Raw genomic sequence first — 25,195 nt, forward strand, 5'->3', positions numbered from 1 at the left:
GGACGCGTGGGGAGGGAAAGGCAAAGGAGGGCCGGAGGGAAAGGTGGAGAAGGAAAGTGCGTGGGGCTGCAGTTAGGAAGGGGATGATGAAGGAAAAGTGTGCGAGTATGGAAGACTCTGAGAAGAAAGTGATGTAGTGTTTTGAAGCGTGTTGTCTCATGAGTGTTTTCAAAGAGCGTATTTGAGAGAGGGAGATTCTCAAGGATGTTTGTTTTTTATTTGATGGTGAAGAGTACTTAGTTATATAGACGTCATGTTTGTAGAAAGTAATGTAGTGTTTAGGAGCTTGTTGTCTCGTGCGTGTTTTCAAAAGCCACAGGGATAATTAGCTGGGTTTTCTGGGTGTGTTGTTTTTCTTTCTTTTCTTTTTTTTTCATTGGTTGATAGTGCAGAGTACTTAGCTATATAGACCGTCATGTTTGTAGAAAGTGAGGTAGTGTTTTGAAGCGTGTTGTCTCGTGAGTATTTTCAAAAGCCACAGGAATAATTAGTCGAGTTCTCAAGGGTGTTTTTTTTTTCTTTCTTTTCTTTTCTCGAGTTAATGATGGAGAACACTTGTTTTACGATCACGAGAACCATAAGACCATCATAATTACATACCAGTATACTATGAAAATCAGAAAAGTTACGGAGATCAAAACAAGAAGAGAACAAGAGAAGGGAAAGTAGAACAAGTAAAGACGTAGTGTAGAGAAAATAAGAGAAAAGACACTAATAACAGAAAAAAATAAAGAAAACAAAGAAAAGCACATCATTACCAGAATAACAATGATATAGGGAAAATCACTTCACCATTAAAGTAAACAAGGGAAAACAGAACAAGAGCAGGTGTAGTAGAGAGAAAATAAAAGAGAGAAAAGATACTGATAAGAGCAAAAATGAAAGAAAACAAAGAAAAACACACCAGTACCAGAATAGCAGTGATATAATTAAAATCTGTTTCCCATTTAAATAAACAAGAGAAGGAAAAAACAAAACAAGATCAGGTGTAGTGCAGAGAAAAGATACAAATAAGAGGAAAAAATACAGAAAACAAAGAAAGAAACACCAATACCAGAATAAAAACTATAAATCGTAAATCTGTTCCTCCCATTTAAGACCATACAAGCAAAAGGAAGTAATGGGTATAATTTTCAAGGGTTAATTTAAAGGTTAAGACTGAAATTTCTCCACTAATAGGTGTGTTGATGGGGCTGCGTGGCGTGTGTGGGGTCTGGGAGAGGCGAGGCCAGGTAGTACAGGTGAGGGTAGGTGGGGAAAGCTGGAGCAGGTGGGGAAAGGTGACGGCATGTGAGTCCAGGTGGAAGTCTCGTTACTTTTTTGTTTAATGGGTATGGACAGAGAGAGAGAGAGAGAGAGAGAGAGAGAGAGAGAGAGAGAGAGAGAGAGAGAGAGAGAGAGATTTAGTGTGTTGTTACTTTCTATACCGTATTTTATATTTTATCTTTACTGTTATTATTGTTTTTGTTACAACAACAACAACTACTACTACTACTACTGCTACTACTATTGCTACTTCTGCAGGTAACGTGGTGAGTGTCTACAAACCAGTGCCGCCACCGAAGCCCTTCAGTGGACCAGCAGTGACTAACAACAGCAGCAGCAGCAGCGGTGGTGGTGGTGGTGGTGGCGGCGGCGGCTCAGCAGGGGAGAATCAGCAGGACAGCAGGAGGCAGGAGCAGCAGGAAACAGCAGCATCTCTCCGTGAACAGCTGGCGAGTGTGACAGGTTAGTGGGCAGGAAGTGGTGTGTGTGTGTGTGTGTGTGTGTGTGTGTGTGTGTGTGTGTGTGTGTGTGGGACTGCTTTTCTCTCTCCATTATATTTCATACCTGTTCTAATCTATTTCTCGTTTCTCTCCTCCTCTTTTATTTTTTTCTCATTCTCTCCCATTCCTTCCTTTCTTCCTTTCTTCACTTTTCTCTTTTCATCCTTCACTCCCTCCATTCCCTTCTTCACACTGCCTCCCTTCTTCATTCTTCCACTCCCTCTCTTCCATCCCCCCCCACTTCCTCTTCCTTCCCCTCCACCATCTCCCTTTATCCGCTCCACTCCCTCTTCCATCCTCCTCCCCTCCACTTCCTCGATCCATCCACTCCACACAATCTTTCTTCCCTCCACCGCCTCCCTCTATTCCCTCCACTCACTGCCTCCTTCACCGCCTCCTGCAGGAACCACGCTACAGTCTGGCCTCCCCCCTCTGCTGCCCCACATCCTGGTGACTGACCAAGGGCACTTCCACACTCACTCCACAAAGTTTCCGGTAAGTGAGGAAGAAAGGGTGTAAGTAAAGGAGTTGTCTAAGTGAGTAAGACCGTGTGTAAGTATGGAAGTCTCTCTCTCTCTCTCTCTCTCTCTCTCTCTCTCTCTCTCTCTCTCTCTCTCTCTCTCTCTCTCTGGTAATATGTTTTCTTCAGGTACTAAATTCAATTGAAAATGTCTAAAAATCTAACATAGTTTTATATTATTTCTCTCTCTCTCTCTCTCTCTCTCTCTCTCTCTCTCTCTCTCTCTCTCTCTCTCTCTCTCTCTCTCTCTCTCTCTCTCTCTCTCTCTCTCTCTCTCTCTCTCTCTCTCCGATATAATGGTTTTCTGAGTAATCAAAATCTAATCAACATTATCTAAAAACCTAATCTACAATAGTTTCACATTACTCTCTCTCTCTCTCTCTCTCTCTCTCTCTCTCTCTCTCTCTCTCTCTCTCTCTCTCTCTCTCTCTCTCTCTCTCTCTCTCTCTCTCTCTCTCTCTCACTAACACACTAACACCTCCTTCAGATCGAGTCTAAGGAGGAACCACCAAGCTTTCCTACCACCTCACCCTCTTGGCGTTCTACTATTCGTCCTCCTCCACCCCTTCTCTCGGGCTCCTCCTCGCTGGGCAGGGGCATCAAGGGGCTCAGTGGGCTGGCAGGGATGGGCGTGGCTAAGGGTAGTACTCTCCCAAGGTCCATCACTACGCCCACGCCCGCACAGACACGCCCGCAGCACCACCATCACTCCCAAGTGGTAAAGTTTTTGGGGGGGTTGTTTACAAAGATGTGGTGACGTAGGATAGATGGTGGGGGGAAATGTGGTGTTAATGGTTAGTGTTAGTGATAGTAATAGTAGTTTTGTGTTTGAGGGTTGATAGGGGCTAGGTTAAGGAGTGTTAGTGATAGGAACGTAGTAGTAGTAGTAGTAGTAGTAGTAGTAGTAGTAGTAGTAGTAGTAGAAGAAGTACTAATAATTTTTGGGGGTCGAGAGGCTAGCAAAAGAAAGATTTATAAGTGTTGATAATAGAAAATGTAGTAGTAGTAGTAGTAGTAGTAATAGTAGTTGGTGTTGTTGTTGTTATTGTTGTCTTTGTTGTTAATGTTGTTGTTTTAAGCCAGGGGTTTTGTAAAGGTGTGATGATGTGTAGAAGTGTTAGTGAGAAAAAAAAAAACGTAGTAGTAATAGCAGCAGCAGCACCAGCAGCAGCAGTAGTAGTAGTAGTAGTAGTAGTAGTAGTAGTAGTTGGTGTTGTTGTTGATGTTGGTGGTGGGGGTGTTTTCCATGGGAGGATTGGTCAGTTAGTGTCTTATGTGGGAGTATGTGAGAGGATTGCATAGTTTCAGTGGTAGTCGGTTTTTTTACTCTTTTATTTATTTATTTATTTATTTATTTTTTTTTTTTTTTCGTTCAGTCAGTAAGAAGTCAGAGATGGCTACGTTTGTCTAAGTGAAAATGGAATTCTTGAGAGGAAATGTTAGTGCCGTACTTGCTAATTTGTGAGAGGAATGCAAAGTTTTGGTGGCAGAGTATGCTTTGTCCAGTCACTGAGAGCTGTGGTATTTTTTTTTTTTTTTCAATGAAGTTAGTTTGTCTAAGTGAAAAAATAAAAAAAAGAAACTCTTGAAAGGTGCCATACGTGATGAAAAGGCGTGGTGTTAGACGTGGTAGTGGATCGCTTGGTAATGAGAGTCTTATAGTAACACTAAACTGAAGCTTTTTAGTGGCTTGTTAAGTTTGTCAAAGTGAAAAAAGGATTCTTGAGAGGGAATTCTTGTGCTTCACGTGTTAGTCCGTGGGCGGAAGCCATAGTTTTAGACGTGGTAGTGGGTCGTTTGGTAGTTTGTGAGAGAGATGGGTGGTAACAGTAATTTGAAAGTTTTTTGTGGCTTGTTAAGTTTGTCAAAGTGAAAGGAAGTTCATGAAGAGGAATTCTGGTACCTTACGTGTTAGTTTTTGATAGGAAGGCATAATTTTAGACGTGGTTGTGGGCCGTTTGGTAGTGAGAGAGATGCGTAATAATTTGAAAGCTTTTAGTGGCATGAACAAACGTGCAGTATTGTGTGTGAAACGTGCAGTGGACATTTCTTTCCTCATTGAGCCTTTATTCAGCTCTTGTTGATTGTTGTTGTTGATCAGATTCCCTCTTACATAAAAAATGGTAGTTTGAAAGTTTTAATTGCCGGGAACTAGTGTGCGATAGTTAGTGGCAGAGAGACGTGTGTGATGATGGTAGTTTGAAATCTTATAAATTGCTGGGAGAAGTGTATCGTTTGCAATAGACACGTGGTAATGGTAGTTTGAAAGATTCGTAGTACTAGGAATAAGTGTGTTGTAGTTTGTGAGACAGGAAATAAAAGGAAGACTAGGTAAAAACATACAGAAGCAGGAGTATAGCTCAGATCCGGTATACAACTAAATAAAAACAAAATACACACACACACACATTCATGCCATGTTTCCAGCTGGCTAAAAAAACAATACGGGAAATCAATTTATCCTCTCCCTGTTGATTCTTTTCCAATAATCGTTAGACTCGTAGTTATAGGTGTGGTAGTCTGAAAGGTTGTAAGTACCGGAATAAGTGTGTGGTAGTTTGTGAGACGTGTAGTTATAGTTGTGGTAGTCTGAAAGGTTGTAAGTACCGGAATAAGTGTGTGGTAGTTTGTGAGACGTGTAGTTATAGTTGTGTTAGTCTGAAAGGTTGTAAGTACCGGAATAAGTGTGTGGTAGTTTGTGAGACGTGTAGTTATAGTTGTATTAGTCTGAAAGGTTGTAAGTACCAGGAATAAATGTGTGGTAGTGTGAGAGAGAGACATATATAGTAATTAGTGATAGTAGTATGTATAAAAGCTTTCAAGTACAAATAGTAAATGTGTGGTGGTTTGTGAAGGGCGTTTGTATATAGTTATGGTAGTTTGGAAGCTTTTAATTGGCGGAAGCAAGTGCGTGGTAGTCTGTGTTGTTTGGGTGTGTTTATTTGCTTGTGTCTTTCAATCGTTTAACCCTTTCACTGCGATATGCAATACTTCACACCACTAAAAGCAATGTATGGAATCTTTATAAGCACCTACAAGAGAGAAAGTGATGAAAAGGAGTAGATTTTGCAGTTTCTAGCCAGCATGTTTGGTCATGGCTGCAAAACGAGAATAATTGCCCCAGAGTGGTCAGTGATTAAGGAAAGATGTACCAAATAGCAGTGAAAGAGTTAACCTGCAATTTTTTGTTATCTTTTTTTCATGTAATAATTTCGTAAAACTATTAACTAACTCTGGTCTTGCTAACACTTTAACATTACTAAGTCTCCAGTTTCCTCCTCCTCAATAACAAAAAAAAAAAAGAAAGTATATATTTATATTTTTATTAACCTTATTTTTCCTGTATTATATATCTTGTAAGAACCAGAAGCTTATCATGAATTGTGTGTTAAGAGAAATAAAGACTGTTAGGTGTGTGTGTGTGTGTGTGTGCATGTGTGTGTGTGTGTGTGTGTGTGTGTGTGTGTGTGTGTGTGTGTGTTACAGTATCTTCAAACAGTTATGCACGCTGGTTGAATAAACTGATCAACATTTCCAGACCAACGGAGGAGGAGGAGGAGGAGGAGGCAGCGGCAGCGGAGGCGGAGGAGGAGGAGGAGGGGAGAGGGACCATCTACTCTCCACGGAGCGTCACATTCGCTTCTGTGACGGCATAGATAACCCTGGTCTGGTGGAGGACGCCGCGCACATGGTGAGTCCACGCACACACACACACACACACACACACACACATACTAAACACTCACGCACCGTTCAGTGTATTAACCTTCCCGTTTGTCTAGAGTTACCGCGCGGCTGCAGGAGGAGGCGGAGGAGGAGGAGGAGGAGGAGCAGGAGCAGCAAGACCTCCTTCAGGCATTCCTCCTGAAGGCACACTGGCTGGCACACTCCCCTCACACCCACAGCAGCGCCCCTTCGAATCTCCCTTCCTCTCTCGGCCCTTCCGCAACAGTTCCCATCAACAGTACCACCCCCCCACCTCCCAGCCCCTCCCAGTGACCTCCCAGCACCCCCAGTTGGCCTCCCACGGGTTGGTGTCCTCCCAGTATCCTTCCCCAGGCCCACAACACCTCCCTCCCTCCTCCCAACACGCCCCAGTGCCCGCCTCCCAAGCTGGTGCCTTCAACAGGGAGGCGTGGGCACGGAGCTCCCAGGGGCATCTCACGGTGAGACTTAAGAGTTTTAAGGGTTTCGTCTTTAAGTGTTTTTTTTTTTTTTTTTGAGGGGGACGGTTTAGATTTTAATAACTTGTTGGGCATCTTACAGTGAGGCATTTCAGAGGTTGTAAGGGCCGTGGCTTGTAATTTTCCCTTGTTTTCTTTTTTTTTTTTTTCTCTCACTTTCTTTTGTGGTTTAGATTTGATTGACTTGTTTTGTAGTAATGTGATATTTTTTTTTTCCTTCCCTGCCCGCGGTGCCTCGTTGCTGTAATGGTCTCTTTCTTTTCTCAGGGTCAAGAAATCTTTTTTCATTTCCACCCCCAGGACGTGGTCGAGCTCCACCCCCCCCAGGGTCACCTCCATCTCAACGGCCACACCCCTTCACACCACCACGCCCCTACCTCCCCCCCGTCCTTCCCCCACAACGGCGTGGCACATCCTCACCACGCCCATCCTCACGCCCATCCCATTCCCAACAACCACGTGGAAGGGGCACACACCCATCCCCCCGTCCCCCAGCACCAGCACAACGGCGAGGCGACGCCCGAGGAGTCCTCCGAGCGGCGGGAAGAGGCGCGGAAGGACGACAAGTGGGGCTCTCTTACACGGGGCCTCGCGGCGCGCAAGTATCAAAACTTCAAAGAGAAACTGACCAACAAATTCTCCCGGAGCGACAAGCCCGAGGAGCGGCCCGGCCAGCAGGGGGAGGTCAGGGGCGCCGCCACCGCGCAGGGCACCACCACCCAGGAGGCGCCGCCCGTCGCCAGCAGGCAGGAGGGCGGGGGCCAGGCTAGCGTGGCGCTGGACGGCGGCCGCGCTGCCAAGCTCAACACAAGCTTCCGCAAAGCTTTGCACCAAAGTTCCGGGAAGGACGCGGCCACCGCCGAGACGATGCTGAACGGTCACCAGGAACACGGCGGCGGCGGCCAGCAGGGCAGCGGTGGAGGCGGCGGGGGAGGAGGCCTTCCTCCACACTACCCTCGCCCTGCCGCTGGGCGTCCTCCTGCCGCCCTGCCGCCGCAGTCCTCGCCGCCCTTGGGCCGCCCTGCAGATCACATGGGGCGCGGCCTGGCAAACAGAAGGTCAGGGTCGTACCACCACCTGACGCACCTGCGGCAAGAGGCGCCCGCGTGGCGCCCACACCACTACTCCGCCGACAACCTTGCCGACGACCACGCCCTGCCTTCAGACCACACCTACTCTGGCCCGGCGGCGGGGGCGGGACGGGGGCAGCCTGCTGGCGGGGAGGGCGGCTGCGGCGGCTCTGGCGGCTCCGACTCAGGGCGTGGGACAGCCGGATCTGGCGGAGAGAGCCGCCCCGCCAACGCCCTGGACACCAGCCTGGATTCCGCCGCCTCGCAGCGACACGCCGGCCAGGGCCACTCCTCAGGTGAGCACAGGTGTTGCCGCCGAGTCGCTCCTCACTCACAGCACACTTATTGGCGAATATTTACACAAACCACACATAAATATTGCGAAATGTCTATTAATCACAGCAGTATCCCACAAAACAGTAGTGTTCTGTCACAGCGGCGGTCATAACTCCTCACCTCCCGCTGTTCCCCCCCCCCCTCACTAACCCGTGGCGTGACCAATCCGCAGGGAATGACTCGGAGTGGGTGGACGTGACGGACGCGGAGCTGCAGCGGATCATGAAGCTCGGCGCGGAGGGGAAGGGCGGCGGCGGCGGCGGTGGCGGTGTGGCGGGGCGGGAGTCACTGGCCGCCACTCCCCCCCTGCCCCCTCTCTCCCCCGAGGCGACCCCTCAATCCTCGCCCTCCAGGCACCGCAAACACGGCCTCTCCTACAGGTAAGGCGCCGTCACACAGGAATTGCGCCTGCTTGAGAAGCAGCAGCAGGCAACCCTCGCCCTACACAACCGCACTTCCTTTGTTTTGCGGTGAACGTTTGACAAGATATTAAACATTTTTCCGTACTGACTGAAAATTTCTGAACATTATTTGCCCAAAGTTGGTTTAGCGAAGTCTATTTCAATTGTTCTTTTGTTTCCGAAATTATATTAAGGAAAGTTTTATGAAACATTGTGAAATAAAAATGTAAATTGCTAAACTGAAGGTTTCGTGTGTGTGTGTGTGTGTGTGTGTGTGTGTGTGTGTAATAATGATAATAATAAACGGTTTATTATTAAGGCAGTTTACAAACTGAAATTGTACAGAGGGGGTGGTGAAATACTTAACATTAATCCTAAAGCTAAGTCTAATCTAGAAAAACGAAATACTATTGATTGATGGCTCGCACCATGGTGGTCTGTGAGTATGTGTGTGTGTGTGTGTGTGTGTGTGTGTGTGTGTGTATACGGGTGACCTGTGATGTGACGGAGCCCTCCCCTCACAGCTGCAATGGCCTCAACAAGCCTGACCTGCTGGAGGCCGCGGGGAGGAGGCGGGGCGGTGCCGGCCACGACTCCTCCCAGTCCACGCCGCGGCGGGAGGGAGGCACGCAGGGGACCCACGGCCACTCGAGGTAAGCATCATCTCGTTTTCTATGAGACCCGTATTCAGAAACGCTTCGCTCTCTCACCACTAGAGCAGCAGCAGTAACATTATAGCATAGCCGGCCCTGCAATAACCGTTCTCTGTGGTGTCTCCTCAGCGGCAAGGGCAACTCGGGCAGCGGCAGCGGGGGCCACAAGAGTGCAGCGCCCCCCGGGAGTGGCTGGGCGCACCGCAAGGATGAGGTGCGGCAGCGGAGCGCCTCCTTCGACTCCCACAGGCATAAGAACCGCATCAACCTAGGTGTGTGTGTGTGTGTGTGTGTGTGTGTGTGTTTAATGCTAAGTGACGTTAAAATCTGGAGTTCTATTTTCATTTACTTCACTTTTTCTCTCTTTCTTTCTTCGTTTTCTTCACGTTTTTTTTTTTTTTGTCTGTGTAATGCTAGTTCTCAACCTCTAAAGCCTCACTCGTCTTACCCTAACACTCAAACACCTTTAAAATCTTACCATACTCATCCTAAACATTCAAAACACTCACTCTTCTCATTCTAATACTTCAAAACATCTTAAAAAACTTAATTCGTCTCATTCTAAACACTCCAAAACATCATCAAAACTCACATGGGAACTCAAGAACCTCTTATCTCTTTCCCTGCTACAGATCCTTCTGCCGGGGACCTGGAGGCGGGCGAGATCACCTCCACCACAGACGCCCTGGACTTGGACTCTATGCTGGATGGCGCCACGGAAGCCACGACAGACGACGAGGCGCTCTCCGCTTATGATCCTGACGTGCACCTGATCAGAAAACAGCTGGAGGGACTTGAGGGAATGTACTCTGAGGTTTGTGTGTGTGTGTGTGTGTAGTAGTAGTAGTAGTAGTAGTAGTAATCTGTTGATTTATCTCCCCTTTTTCTCTTTTTTTTTCTTTTCCTTCCCATTTTTTTTTTTTTTTTTGCAATTTTATCATCCTTATCTCTTATTTCCTCTTCCCTCCCTTCATCCATACCTTATCCCATCTTCTCATCTCTTGTCTTTTCCTTCGTTTTTTTTTTTTTTTTTACAATCTTCTCACTCCCATCTCTTATACCCTCTTCTTTCTTCCCTCCGTGCCTCCTCTTCTCTTCTTTCCCATTGCTTTACAGTCTTCTGTCTCTCGTCACTTAACACCTTCCCTTCCCACTGCCATTAATTACTTTTCTTCCTTCAGGTCCTAAAGCTGCTTGGGGGAAGGCGCGGTGGCAGGACAGTGCTAGGCGGAGGTGATCTGAAGAACTCCCGGCGGCGCCTCCACGGGTCCCTGTCCTCGCTGCCCTCCTCAGTCATGTCCTCCCGACCCGGCAAGGACAGAAGGAAGGTGATTGATGATAGAGTGAGGAGGACGGCACGAGACAACAATAGCAGTAAGGTAAGGAGGAATAACAGGAGGAAGAATTAAAGGAGGAGGATAACTGTTGCGATTTTATTTATATATATATATATATATATATTTTTTTTTTTTTTTATTTATTTATTTTTTTGCAAGAGGGACACTGGCCTAGAGCAAAAAAAAAAAGTCTACTGAGGTGCCAATCCCTAAAGAAAAGACAAAAGATCATCTAAATTGGAAGATAAGTGTCTTGAAATCTCCCTTTTGAAAGAGTTCAGTTCATAAGAAGGAGGAAATACAGAAGCAGGCAGGGAGTTTCAGAGTTTACCAGAAAAAGAGATGAATGACTGAGAATACTGGTTAACTCTTGCATTAGAGAGGTGGGCAGAATAGGAGTGAGAGAAATTAAAGTTTAGTGCAGTGAGACCACAGGAAGAGTGAGGCATGCAGTTTGTAAGACCAGAAGATCAGTTGGCATAAAAATAGTGGTAGAAGGTAGCAAGAGATACAACTGCAGCAATGAGAGAGAGGCTGAGGACAGATATAAACTCTCTTTTAATTTCTTTCCATTTTGTTTCATTGCAGAACATTCACAAGCGCTTTCAGAGACTGGAGAGTCACGTGGTGACCTTAGCGCGAAGTGTGGCTCACCTTAGCTCGGAAATGCGCACCCAGCACCTTATGTTCCAGGTGAGTGGAGGAGTGTACCTGGTGGGGCTGACAAAAGCTGACGAAAGTACAGACAGGAGAAGTAATAGTGTCCATAAAGTCTTTAAGTGATTTTAGGTGTTATTACACACAAACCAAGTCAGTTATTGTACCAAGTTAGGTTCTGCTATTTCAGCCACAGTGACTAACACCTTTTAGCTTTACTCTAACTACATTTCCTCTTTATGTTGCTTGGTCGTCCGTCTTTACTTAGAAAATTATAATATTACCTGACTTTTTTCCCTTCTACAGGAGATCGAGAGCATACGAGCGGAGATTGCAGGCTTGCGAAGTGGAGGAGGTGGAGGAGGCGGGGGCATGTCCAATGGAGGGGCGGGGTCACCAGCAAGGGTGGGTGGTCACGTGTCCTGGGAGTCCTTCAGGGCGGGCATCCCAGGCCTGTCCAACCCTGGCAGGGTGAAGAAGCTTACCCAGTTCTTTGGGGACGAGCCGCCCCTCGTCAGGATCTTTCTTAGGAAACTGGGATACGAGGTGAGGTGGTGAAAGAGGACACAGGGAGGGAGAGAAGGATGGATGAGGTGAGACTAAGGGAGGGAAGGAAGGAGGAATGGGGTGAATGCAGGGAGGGAGAGAAGGATGAATGGTATGAGATGCAGAAAGGGAAAGAAGGATAAATGGGGTGAGATGCAGGGTGACAGAGAGGGATGAATGGGGTGAGATGGAGGGAGGAAAGGAAGATAACTTGGGTAACGCAATAACTCAAGGGCCCTGAGTGAATTAAGCTGATGTAACCTAAGCAAGACCTTTAATTTATATATGTTTAATTTATTCCACCTCACCTTAATAAACAAACACATCAACTAATTCAATAACATCAGGCCCTGAGTTACCTAAGCTGACCTAACCCGAAATGAAGTCTCAAATTTACGTATAGTTTCATTTATGTCCTCCTCACCTTTGATTGACTCACCTGGTAACTCAATAACTCATTAAACTGAAGCCCTTGAGTGACCTACCCCAGCTTAATCTAACCTGATATAACATAATAACTCATTAACTAGCCACTGAGTGACTTAACCTAACCAGACCCAAAAAGAAGGCATCTAAATCTTACCATCTTTTCTCACTTGGCAGAAATATGCGGCGCTGTTCGAGCAGGAGAAGATTGGGATGCTGGAGCTGCCTTACCTGACCGAGGAACGCCTGCACAAGATAGGTATTCCCATGGGCCCCAGACTAAGGATCCTTCAGGAGGCGCAGGGACCCATTAGGAAGGAAGGGAACCTGAGTGTGTATGTAGTGTGAATACTTCCCTCCCTTCTTTCTCTTTCTGTCTCTGATCACCAGTAAGATAAAAATTTGTTAAGTCTTTCCTCTCTTTGCTCAATTTAATACTCTGCCATGTGTCTGTTACTCGAGGCATGTCTGTCGCCCGTCTGTTCATCGTCATTCACTGCAGTATGAATGGTAAATATTGTAGTGTTTATTTCATTCCACTGGTGAGCTATTGGTGTATTTCAAAGACTCGCTGTTTTCTCGAGATTTTCTTTGCTTTATGAGAAAGTGGTGAATTGTGGTTTGCTACGAATGAATGTTGGAAAGCTCAGTAATCATATTCTTTTTTAATCAGTGGAACTTTAAAAAATAAGTGAGCTTTCATGTGCTGCACGAGTTTACTAAAATTTGTTTCTGAAAAAGCATAAGTTAAGAGTACGGTAGACAAGGAAAACTCAATAATTATGACAATTTTTCTTAAATCTGAAAAAAAAAGTTAATTTTCATATACTGAACGATGAGTAAGTGGAAAACATGAGCAAACAGTCTACTTGTAAGAGAACAACATTAGTAAATAGTATATTTGTAAATTAAAATACAAGTAAACAGCTAATTTATAAGTGGATTTTTTTTTAATGCAAAGTGGAAAAGTGCAAGTAAACAGTCTGCTAGACAGAGACAGACAGACAGGCGGATAGACACACACACAGACAGCAGGCACGAAACATATCACAGCCAAGTGTTCACTGTAGCGTGTACGATCCTTCCATGAATTCCTGAAGTCACTGCGAGGACCATATTCTGAAACATTCCCATGCCGCACCTCCACTACTTTCAAAAAGTTCTACTCGAAGTGACACGGATTTTTAAGAGTGTCTTTTTTTTTTTTTTTTTTTTTTTTTTTACGGTTCTAGTGACAGATTAACAAGATTTCTGCATTATCAACAGAAGAAACACTCTTAAGAAATCAGCTAATCTTCGCTATGGCGCTTGAAAATAGTTGGGGTGAGAGAGTAGTGTTTCTGTATACAGGTCCGAGTTGCACGTGGCAGGGATTCATCATATAAGCTAACTCGCCAAAGTCCATAGCGTAGCCGAGGTGTCTGGCGCGCGGAGCCGAGTCTCAGCCGATCCGCCCAGACAGAAGGAGGAGAAGGAGGACCAGACGAGGCTCAGGACCATATTCTGAAACGCCTCTGCTCCGCACCTCCACTACATTCAAAAGGCTCTTAGTAGTGGAAGTAACACTGGTTTTCAAGAGTGTTTTTTTTTTATGGTTATAGTGACAGGTTAATACGATCTCTACGTAATTAACAAGAGAAACACTCTTAAGAACCCGGCTAAGCATCGCTGTGGCCTTTGAAAATAGTCGTGGTGTGAGAGCGAAGCGTTTCTGAGTACGGGCTTCAGTATTGCCATGCCAAAGATATTCCTTCTGGCCTAGACGCTTCCAAGAGCACCTGCCTTGACTTGCGGTGCTTCTGTGCTTCCGTGGGGCTCTTAGTGTATTCAATATTGTCTTATGCGCAGGCGGTGGAGCATGTGTATGTATCTTATTAAGTTGTGGTTAATCATGGCTAGTTTTATATCAAAGGGCTGTCCAGTGAAAGGAAATTGTGAATACTCAGTTTGACTTTGGGTTCACTCGGCCTTCTTTCAGCTTTTTTTTCTTGTGTTTGAAAGCATAGCAAGAAATGCGTCCTGAAAGATGTGTATGTGAGTGAGATGTTGGTGGCGGTGCAACGTGAGAGAAAAGTGAGGAAGATACGGTGTGAAATAAGAAAGGGAAAGCAGTGTAAAGTAAAGGAAACCATGAAATAAGGAAGAACAGTGAAGTGGAGAAGATAACATGGTTAGAAGAAAGGAAAGTAAAACTGTATGAAATAAGAAAAAGAAAAAAAATAATTAAGGAAGAGAAAAATGTGAATCGGAGATGATAACATTATTTGAAATATAGAAGAAAAATAGTCAGTGAAGTAGAAAAGAAAACACTGAAGTGGGGAAAAGAAAAAAATATGAAATGAGAGGAAAAACATGAAATAAGGAAGAGAAACGTATGTGAATTCGAGAAGATAACATAATTTGAAATAAGGAAAAGAAAGAGTCTGTGAATTGAAGAACACTCGAATGAGGAGGTGAAAAATATGAAATAAGAAAAGGAAAACATGAAATAAGAAAGGGAAAACAGTGATGAGAGGAAAATGAACTCCAGTCCATATTTTATTAAGGCAAGCTCTTGAGATTCAGTATTACGGGATGACTTGAGGCAAAGAAAGTGTATGTAATTCATTTCTCTTGCTTCTCTTTCTCTCTCCCTTCTCCCTTTCTCCCTATCACTCTTTCTATTGCCTTTATGCCTTTCACTTGTCTCACTATCATCTATCTCTCCATAATTCCTCCTCTTCCTATTTCTCTCTCTCTCTCTCTCTCTCTCTCTCTCTCTCTCTCTCTCTCTCTCTCTCTCTCTCTCTCTCTCTCTCTCTCTCTCTCTCTCCTATTCCTCTAATTCTTTCCCATTCTCTCTGATCTTACATTCTCTTCCTCTCTTCCATCACTTATTGCTCTTAAAAATATGGATAGAAATACATATTAACTATTAAACATGATAGTATATTGTTGTCCGTTCATTATACGCGAAAAGTATCACGCAGCAATATACTATGGCGATATGTATAGTTGTATGCATTCTGCCATACACTGAGTAATAGCTGGTTTATAGGGAAGCTCGACTCTCGATCGCCTGTATCTTCCACTTAGCCTTGTTTTCTTAAAAGCTTCGCAAATCGGCTTTTTAACAGCCTGTAGTCAAAGTGATTAGGTTTCCAAGGATGTTTTTTTTTTTTTATTGTACTAGTTTAACAATGACTTCACTTGTCAATTAGAGAAAAACAAAGCAAATCACTTATGGGAACCCGAATAATGATCTCTATGTCCTTTCAAAATAATTATTATGAGAGAATAAAGCGTTTAAGAATCACATTCTGAAATACTTCTGCGCCATACCTACACTACATTCTAAAGGCTCTAGTTGAAATGACATGGGTTTTTAAAGGTGTTTTTATGGTTGTAGTTACAGATTTCTACTTTATTAACAGGAAAAACACTCTTGAGAATCCGGCCAATCATCTTTGTGGCCTTTGAAAATGGTAGTGGTGGGAGAGCAAATCACTTTCAGAAGTCTGTAGTAGAAGTTGTACGGGTTTTAAAGAGTGTTATATATATATATATATATATATATATATATATATATATATATATATATATATATATATATATATATATATATATATATATATATATATATATATATATATATATATATATATATATATATAATTTAATGACAGCTTAACAAAATTTCTATATAAGGAACAGGAGAAACAAACTTGAGAACCCGGCTAATCATCTCTGTGGCCTTGGAAAATAGTCGTGGTGAGAGCACAAAGCGTTTCTGAATACGCGCCACGGATCATATCTTTTTCCCTGCTCTCCCTTTCGCCCTCCGCCCTCCACCCTCCCTTCTGGCAGCAGAGTGTAGCGAGTTATGGAGGCTGGCGGTGTGTTGCTGGGACGGGACTCGAAAATTTCATGTCTTATCTCGACTACTATTGGGAGTATTAATAAGACTTTTTCACTTTTTTTTTTTTTTCTTCTTTTAACGACCTCCCTTTTTTTATTTATTTTTTTCTTAGTTTTCTTTCCGCACATTGAAAACTACAATGCTCCTTTTTTTTGTTTTGTTTTGTTTTCGTATTCATATATTTATCTTTAGTTAATTTGACTATTAATGGAATTGTTTATGCCTTCTTCCATTTTTTCCATCGAGCTTATGCTTCCTTAATTATGTTTTTTTTTTCTTTCTTTTAATCACGTTATCATCATTTAGATTTCGTTTCTATGTATACACAACAGTTAACAATTTAACAGAATTAAAATATCCTATTTTTTTTCTCTCTTTTTTTTTCATGTTTCGAATCTCTGTGATTACGTCCAGCTAATGCATTTGTATTTGTGAATCGTGACTTGCTTAATGTTCAAGCATCGAGCGAGAGGTAAGACGAATTAATTGTTTGTCATTTGCCGTAGATTGCTTAGAGAAAGATATTTATTTTTCTCTCGCACTGATTCTCATTATGTTTCGAATCTATACTCTCATCCCCAGTTAATGCATTTGTATTCGTGGTTCTGTTCATTTTTATGCACCGAGCGAAAGGAAAGACAATTTTTTTTCATGCCACTGATGGCGGATTGCTTGGAGACAGGTGAAGTCTCACCCTCCTGCAGTGTTCTTACGGTGTCGCAGCAGCTGTGTGTATGTGTATATATATAGTGTACATAGCTCGTATATAAATTTTAATGACCGCATCTCTCTTCGTCAGGCAGCCCATGTATAAAGATCGTTCGTGTCATTTGTATGAATTATATATAAAGAGGTAAAAGTGAAATGGTCGTTTCGTTTAATCCTTGGAGTCCATCGTTTGGTTTTGTGGTCTGGTGTGTTGGTGGTTGTGTGAAGAGTGATTGGAGATGAGTGCTTTCATTCATATATTTATTGTTGCTATTGATAATGTTTAACGTATAACTAAAGGAAAATATAGAGACAACAAATTCGAGTCTCGGCCCAGAAGCATTACTATGGTGATAAGACTCGTTAGGGGTTCGTGTGAGTGTTTGGTGATGAGAGTTCTTACCCACATATTTGTTGTACTTGTTACTGATAATAATTACGTAAAACAGAGAAAAATCATATAGACTCAAGTTCAACTCTTAGCCTTGAAGCATTAGTAAGATGATAAGACTAAAGTCAGCTCAAACAATAATTATTTCCTGCACATCGAAGTAATGTCCTTAATAAAAAGTAATCGTGTTGTGGTATTCGTATGAAGAGTACTTGGTGATGAGTGTTCTGTTCCAAGTATGTGTTGTATTTGTTATTGGTAATGTTTACGTGTAACTGGAGGAGAAACATATTAGATGTCAAATTAAGTTCGTTGGCCTTGAAGCATCACTAGACATGAATTTAAGATCTGTCAGATAGTTGTCAATATTATCCAATGCACATCGAAGTAACTTCCTTGATAAAAAGTTATTTCGTGCTGGTGTTCATGTGAGGAGAGCTTGGTGATGTGTATTCTATTAAACATTTACTGTACTTGTTATTGGTAATGTTTACGTATAAGTGAAGAAAAAAATCATATAGAGTCAACAAGAACGACTTTTTACCAGGAATGAGTCATTATTTCTTGCACATCAAGGTAACTTCCTTAACAAAAGTAATCTTATGCTGTATTAAACAACTAACACCTGCCTTGCGTTTACTAAAAGTTAGACAATATAGAAACCAGAGTTCAAATAATGCAAAGAACGGAGAGGAGTTCGAGTGTTCGAGACCAGCAGCGAGACCGAAACCCGCCGCCCTGCCACTGCCAGTGTCCCAGAAGCAGCTGTGGAAAGAAGGGTTCTGTTCTGGCCGAAGTTCCTTTGATATGGCATCGAAAGCTCCTTGTCGCAACTTAATTTTGGAGTACAGTGCATCTTTGTGGTCTCACAGAAATCCCTTCTGCCTCACAAGCTCGAGCAAATACCCTCAGAAGTCCATGTCCATGGCAATCTGGTGGCAATCACTACGTACTGTCTCAATTCTGTTGGCACAGCTGATGTAAACACCTCTACGGATCACTACGTGGGAACTTTTGGGCAGTCTTGAAATCGGTTTTTGCGACCCCTAAGTTATTTTTTTAAGTTAATGTAGTTTAAGTTAAGGCTTACATAAACACGTCAAAAATAGTTTGGTGGTGATGTCTATGTTTTGTGTTTTGGATGAAGCCAATGAATAACGCACGATCGTCAAGACTAAAACTGATTCGAGCTGGCATTGTGTTCATTGCTATTGCCGGAGAAAGTGTTCATGTGACCTCAACTATACTGCAGTCCCCTGCCCCTCCCAGGTAAGCTGATCTTTATCACGCACACATGCACAGACTACTTTTTAACATCGAAAATGTGTTCATTATAGGTATAACTGTAGTTACTAGGTGATGAACTTTGGTATTTTACTGGGGCTCGTGAGGGAAAGCACTCAGATGGAGGGAGGTGGGAGGGATGATTAGTTGGGGAGCAATGGGGGAGGTATTATGATTCCCATAAGAGGCCAGTGACCCTGTAAGTGTTCTCCCATTAGCTACACCTATGAATTTTTATGAATTTTATGTAAGATCAGAATGCCTTGGTTCTGTGCGTCCCCTGTGAGGACTGGAATTGGGAACTGAACAATTGTTGGGTAACTATGGGTAGTTGTGGTGTGAGGCTCGAGGCGCTGAACGAGGGCTGTCCTGTGGCCTCTGTCGGGCGGGCAGTCTGTGTGAGGCATTTACGGCATTCCCTGGATAGTAGCTGAATTGGTGGACTTGAGTTCCTGTTGTGTTGTATGTTAATCTATTGTTGCTGTATTATGTTCTATTGTTGTATATTGTTTTATTGTGTAGTTTTGTTGCTTGTGGTTTATGGGTTTGGAGCTTTGGTGGGTAATTGTCTAGAGTCCTTACCGGGCCTTATTACTGGTCTATTCACTTCAATTCTTTTACACATACCTTCACATGCACCTAAAACATCATTTTAAAGTGGGGGACAAATGCCCCCTTCCCTCTAGTCGGTTAGGTTAGGTTAGGTTAGGTTAGGTTTTAGGTGCATGTGAAGGTATGTGTAAAAGAATTGAAGTGAATAGACCAGTAATAAGGCCCGGTAAGGACTCTAGACAATTACCCTAACCTAACCTAACCTAACCTAACCTAACCTAACCGACTAGAGGGAAGGGGGTATTTGTCCCCCACTTTAAAATGATGTTTTAGGTGCATGTGAAGGTATGTGTAAAAGAATTGAAGTGAATAGACCAGTAATAAGGCCCGGTAAGGACTCTAGACAATTACCCTTTGGTGCTGCTCAATTTTTTTTCTCTTTTTTCTCTTGCCTGTGTACTTTGCTGTAACAACTGGTGTCACTAGTAGGATGGGAAAATACGTTGGTACTGTCCAACACACCATGTGTATCCCTCTCTTGTACCTCCCTTGGTGTCACTGGCAGGATGGGAAAATACATTGGTACTATCTGACACACCATGTGTACCCCTCTCTTGTACCTCCCTCCCCTTCAGTCCTCCCCCTCATCAGCAAGTGAACCCCAGCTGCCTCCTCCCTCCACTCCCATTGATTGATAACTACTGAGCTATGGATATGCTTCAGGGTAAGGTGTGTGGTGTTGGCCCAAGCTCCACTTTCCTCACAGGTGATGGGATTGGAAGGTATTCACAGTATTTTTGTCACTACTTGCCTTGTAAGAATGTGACAAGCAGATGGTTGAGGTAGTAGTGTGCAGGTGATCAACATTAATGGCCAAAGCGTTTTCCCTCATTCATTATATTACTACCCCAGTATTGTTTTAGAGAACCATAACACTCTACACATTTAGGAGTATTGTTTTTGATTACCTATATGGATACTGAGAAACTTGCTTTATTGGAGTTTGTTGCAAATTAATAGTTTGAAATGGGGTTATTTTCGTTGCAAATTAATAGTTTGAAATGGGGTTATTTTCGTTAGGTGATGTGCTTAGGTTAGGTTAGTTTAGGTTAGGTTGGGTTAGGTCAGGTTAGATTAGGATTGCCTTTTAAGCTATCATCTCCATTTACCCTAAAATTACCATTTTCATGTTTCCCACCAATAAACCCTGCTTACTGACAAATATAACAAAAAAAAAAAGTTTTGTACTTAAAATGCAGTTTGGTCCTATTGTAAAAAATTTTGCTATCTAGTTCCAGAATGAGAAGAAAGGAAAAATAAAGGGATGTAAGTATGGAAGGAGGGAATGCAAGGTAAAGGGGACCTCAATTCAAGGCTCCTTGGAGCTCTGCCTACTTGACCACTGAAGAACAGACCAGTGGAGTTGCCTGGCATGCTGCCCAGGGAAAAAGTGTTGTACAGTTGATTGGCAAGGCATCCCTCACAGAGACCGCAGCAGCCTTCACCCCTTGCTGCTTTGAAGTTTATGCTATTTAGAAATGAATAGCTAGCCTTTCAGGTCTTGTGATATCATCAAAGTTGGAGATGGAGGTGAAAAGAGACAAGTCTTATGGGGTGAATTTATTCCAGACTAGTTTCACTTTCAGCTTCCTCAGGGGAACTGAGTCAGCCTGTTTCACTGTTTATTAAAGAAAAAGACATTATTAATAAGGGGGGATGAAGCAAAGAGAACTGACTGAAAATTAGTGAGAGAACAAATGACTGGCCAGTCTCGTTGGCTATTTTTCATCAAGGTGTATCATCCACTTGTTTTATTATGATATGCCCTGAATTATGTTGTTCAAACAGTGTTAGTTTGTTAGTGTTCATCCTACATGGTTTTTAATATGTTTTTCACTCATGTGTGACTTCCATGCAGATACTTCTGTAAGATTCATATTTCAATGAAGACAATACTCGCATATCAATCTGTTTTCACCTAATATGTTTGCATCACTGCTCACAAGTGGTCATCTCTTTCACTTCAACCTGCTTCTTGCCTATTTCTGCTAAGTCTTGAGAGAGCCTCAGAACATTAAAGCCTGTCCACGTGATCAACCACAGCTTGATGGGCACTGCCTGCAACTGGGCTAAGTCCACAGGCACAACTGTTTTGTTGCCCACATGGTGTTGATCTGGCCCAGTCATAACCTAAACTACAACCAGTATTTTAGAGGGCACAGCTCAATCATCTAGATGCAGCTTTACAGGCACCCAGTATCACAAGCTTTTGAGGTTCATGGGAGACCTGCATGAAAAGAAATGCCCCTTTCCGAGGCACTTGATGAAGACGTCGCCTAAAGTTGGGAGAATACCCTATAGCTGTGTGGCCTCAACATTCCTTATTTTATCAGCCTGTGAATCTGTGGCAGGTGTTATCCCTTGCCCCAGGTAACAGAGCCACTGTGATGTCTGGGTTTCCAGTTTACCTTCCCCATGTGTCACCAGCTGCCTACTACTCAACCAGCCCAGAGGATGAACAGCTGCAGGAGTGTCATGCAGACTGCAGAGGTCTGTGGAATCGGTGATCATCCCTGCAAATCCACATGCCCTACCACACCATGGAGGTGCATACAAGATAAGATTAAAATTGTATTTTCGTGTTCATTGTGGTGACCCTAGGATCAATTTTATGTAGAACATAAACCTAAAGATACTCTGATTTATATATGATTTATATATAACCAATAATTTATATAACCAACGATTGATAAAATTCTATTTTGAGTTTATGCATTTTGTATTTTTTTATACTTTTATTCTTTTGCTAACTCTGCCTTTTTATTAACTAACAAAGTTGCACTTGCACTTTTTAAACCCATATTGTATATATTCCTTAGCCTCCCTGTAACCATGTAATGAAGCTGTTTGAATTTTAGATTCTGTTCTTCCTTACCTAGTCTTCCAAGGACTGTAAAGACAGAGTTACAGCACATGCCCAGGAAGCATCATGGATGTCTAAGCTTGCAAACATCTTGCAGGTGCTGTGTAACCAAGACCCTTTGAACCTACTGTGTCCACGCCTTGGTGCCAAAGACAAAAGTGTTGGGACAGGAGACTTAAATGTACACAAGACCACCACAGGATCCAGGTCAACACTCAGGGAAGAGAAGGGTTTGAGGCTGTCTGTTCATCTTGTTCTGCCAGGGCATCAAACCCTGAATGTCATGTGTTGAGAGTAAGCCATTTACAATACAGGATACACTCCCATCTCTCAAATACACCCCTTCTCAAATAAATGCCACTAGTTCACCACCTGTCATGTTGCTTAGTGCGCCCTGGTCTCACCTGTGCATCTCTCATTGCACTTTTGTCCTTGATTGTGTATCTTTGTCCCCTTGCCTTACTCTTGCAATTTATCTTTGCAATTTATCTTTGATTAATTTTACATTTATTTCTTTACCTTAGGCTTACCCCTCTCCTCTAATCAAATTTGCATATAATAAATATAAAGAAACATAATAATTGCCAATTAATTTTACATTTATTTTTTTACCTTAGGCTTACCCCTCACCTCTAATCAAATTTGCATATAATAAATATAAAGAAACATAATAATAATTGCCAACATGTAAATTTCAAGAATTAAGGGATAGTTATGAGTGATACTTGTGTCCATAACCTATGTCAGCCTGGTAAAGTAATGGAAAATTTGGCCTTTTACTCAGTGATAAGCAAGCAACACCATATGGCACTGCAGTAGAGAAGGAAAGAATTAAAATTTAACACAGCCTCCAGCCAAGAAACTCATGGGCTGACCAGGCAGTTACTTAATCATCTCTCCACTCTATGTAGCAGTGCTACAGACACTACTATACCAAACCTGAAGAATAACTAAGGCCCACGAATTCCCACAAAAGCAGAAGGCTAACTAACAACATCAACGGACATGGCTGTGACAACCACACACACCCTAAACAGTCATGGTCTCTACAGGAACCCAGAAGAACTGCTATGCCTGTCGATCATTACCCACAGATTGTAACAAATTAACTAGTAATAGTGTATGTATACTAAAAAAACAGAGAACAAAGGAATGCTTTGCTACTCCTATAGAAACCAAGGTGTGTGTGAACGAAGTGGGTGACCCCTCTCTGTCTCAGATCATCTGGGTGTGGGGGTTAGTGTTGCTAGTGATCCATCCACTCAATCTGGAAGAGAAGATAAAATCAGTTAGTTGCCTCTCTGATTAATGGGTGTTTGCTGATGAGAGGTGGAGACTTTGGTGTGATGATGTTGGCAGGCAGTAAACATGTTCAGTAATGCCCTTTTTCCATTAATGAGTTACTCCATGTGGGGATTGTTAGCTGTTCTATGCAGAAGAGGAAACTCATTAAATACTTTGAACAAATGGGAGGGAGTAGAGATGTAGCAGTGTGTGTGTGGTGTGTTTTGGGGAGAAAGAACATGTATGCAACATGAGGAGTAATAATGTTAAACTTTTCAGATGTAGCAGTGTGTGTGTTCGGGAGAAAGAACATGTATATATGCAACATGAGTAATGTTAAACTTTTCAGTTTAAGAGTAGCAGTAGCACATTCCTGTGTAAGCAAAGAACATATAAAGTAAATTGCACAAGTTTAAACATACCCTCAAAAGATGGCTAATCATCTAGCAACCCTGAGTAACAACCAAGTCATGTAGTGTCTCATAAGTGTGTGAACTACTAGTATTTAATAAATTTTAGTGCGGTCATAAAAAAGTGGTACTTAAAAAAATTTCTTTTGGGGCAGCATGCTGTAAACGAGATCATAAGATTTATTAATAAAGTTTAAAATAAAAAAGACAGCTCATATTTAAAATTAAACGGTAGATAGATTTAAATGTACTAATTGCAAGTGAAGGGGTACTCGGTCCCATTAGAGATGGTGTGGTTACACACCACTGATTTTTTTTAACCTGAACTGTGAGATAATACAATAAAAATAAACACAGCAGTAAATTTAGGAAATGTTTTCATACAGATGCTAATTTATCACTATATAAATCTACAATAATTAATCCTATAGAAATTGACATTTTAAGATAGTAAAGAACACACAATAATTGAGGGTATGTCAGATACTGATTACATTTTTTTATCATTGTCTTATAAAAAGGAATGTGCTACCATTATTCTGCACATTACAGCAATAAGCTGCACTACCTCATGCTGCACACTCCTTACTATACATTCTGCCCTCCTTCAATTGCTCAGAGTACTTGGCCTTGATACATTCTGCCCTCCTTCACTTGCTCAGAGTACTCGACCTTGCTACACTGACTCCCTCCTCAGCACAACAGCACACCCAGCTTGAGTAAGGAAGCCTCAGTGATGCCAGATGACCTCAGGATGTCTGCCACCTGCTAACACCATCTGAAATTGGCTGACATCACTACACACACACTTTCTCTCAGCAACAGTTCCACAAAGGACAAGCAAGGAACAACTGTGGTGCATTTAAAACCCTTTCATTATCAGACATCTTTTCTTCTACAGCCACCTCCAAACATTGCACTGGCTAGGAATTACAAAATCCATTCCCTTCTTTCTTGTAGATGTATGTTAAGATTTTAACCATTGCTTCTAGTGGTGTGAATGGTTTATCAGTGAAAGGGTTGAGAATCTGTGTTGCATATAGTAGTAAGTCTAAATTAAATGGCTATGGGCTAAAAACATGTGTGATAGATTTAGACTGGTCAGTCATTTCTACACCAGCTTAGAAATTATGCATTCTGACTTCATTACCATCATCCACTAGATACTATTAAAATTCAAAATATAAAACATGGTATGTAATAGTTATTTCTAATCCACTCCATTCATTCCTCTAGTTTATTTAGAGTATCAATAAGGCAAGTGACAAATATAGAGAGTATCAATAAGGCAAGTGACAAATAATGTCAAGTGCGTTTTGGGGGCACTGCAAAAGAATACTGAATGACGCGGAGAGGTATCTGAGGAGTAGCAATTGAAGAACTGCTGCATTGTGTGTGACCTCACTGAGCAATAGTTTTTGTTTGCCACACATGGAGAGAGGATCACTCCCTCACTATATTCAGTATCCAGATATTTGTATATATATATATACAAATATCTGTGAAAGTATATACATTTTTTTTACCCATTTAGCTCATAATAATAGTAAGAATCACAAATATTAAGTAATTGTAAGAGCTTAACAGAATTACAAAGATATGATTTATCTATTCCATTAAAACTTTCAAATCTTCAGGTCACGAAACTACAACTGTGCAGATATATTAGCTGAGCAAGGTTGACTGGATATATTAGCTGAGCAAGGTTGACTGGAAGATACCTGGAAACTGGAGAAAAAAGACCCCACACCATCACCTCAGAATAGAGAAATGATGCAAAAATAATGCATGCAGTAATTGCAGTTAATAAAATGTAATGAAATTGCTCAAGTCCCAGGTACCGTATCTT

General features: G+C 42.4%; 1 protein-coding gene and 1 long non-coding RNA gene across 6 annotated transcripts in view; both read left to right on the plus strand.

Moving 5' to 3' along the window:
* LOC135112151 (hornerin-like) overlaps positions 1 to 14,704 on the plus strand; it is an 84,036-nt gene extending 69,332 nt beyond the window's left edge. For 2 of the 4 annotated variants that reach the window (XM_064026220.1, XM_064026222.1), the window contains 14 exons: positions 1,525 to 1,728; positions 2,170 to 2,261; positions 2,774 to 3,004; positions 5,825 to 5,977; positions 6,069 to 6,452; positions 6,738 to 7,836; positions 8,049 to 8,256; positions 8,802 to 8,930; positions 9,060 to 9,202; positions 9,563 to 9,744; positions 10,112 to 10,309; positions 10,856 to 10,960; positions 11,231 to 11,470; positions 12,074 to 14,704. In XM_064026220.1, coding sequence (XP_063882290.1) covers positions 1,525 to 1,728; positions 2,170 to 2,261; positions 2,774 to 3,004; positions 5,825 to 5,977; positions 6,069 to 6,452; positions 6,738 to 7,836; positions 8,049 to 8,256; positions 8,802 to 8,930; positions 9,060 to 9,202; positions 9,563 to 9,744; positions 10,112 to 10,309; positions 10,856 to 10,960; positions 11,231 to 11,470; positions 12,074 to 12,244 — 3,539 coding nt within the window. In that variant the 3' untranslated portion in view covers positions 12,245 to 14,704. The remainder of the gene's footprint in view (positions 1 to 1,524; positions 1,729 to 2,169; positions 2,262 to 2,773; positions 3,005 to 5,824; positions 5,978 to 6,068; positions 6,453 to 6,737; positions 7,837 to 8,048; positions 8,257 to 8,801; positions 8,931 to 9,059; positions 9,203 to 9,562; positions 9,745 to 10,111; positions 10,310 to 10,855; positions 10,961 to 11,230; positions 11,471 to 12,073) is intronic. The other 2 variants (XM_064026221.1, XM_064026223.1) reach the window with 2 other exon arrangements.
* Positions 14,705 to 17,578: 2,874 nt separating this feature from the next.
* On the plus strand, positions 17,579 to 22,233 carry LOC135112159 (uncharacterized). Of its 2 annotated transcripts, none has more exons than XR_010274099.1 (3): positions 17,579 to 18,162; positions 20,022 to 21,335; positions 21,750 to 22,233. It is a non-coding gene; the product is annotated as an uncharacterized LOC135112159 (long non-coding RNA). The 2 variants fall into 2 exon arrangements; XR_010274100.1 differs by having other exon boundaries at positions 17,616 to 18,162; positions 21,160 to 21,335.
* The last annotated feature ends 2,962 nt before the right edge of the window (positions 22,234 to 25,195 follow it).

This window comes from Scylla paramamosain, chromosome 23 (assembly GCF_035594125.1).
Source record: "Scylla paramamosain isolate STU-SP2022 chromosome 23, ASM3559412v1, whole genome shotgun sequence".
NCBI classification, from domain to species: domain Eukaryota; kingdom Metazoa; phylum Arthropoda; class Malacostraca; order Decapoda; family Portunidae; genus Scylla; species Scylla paramamosain.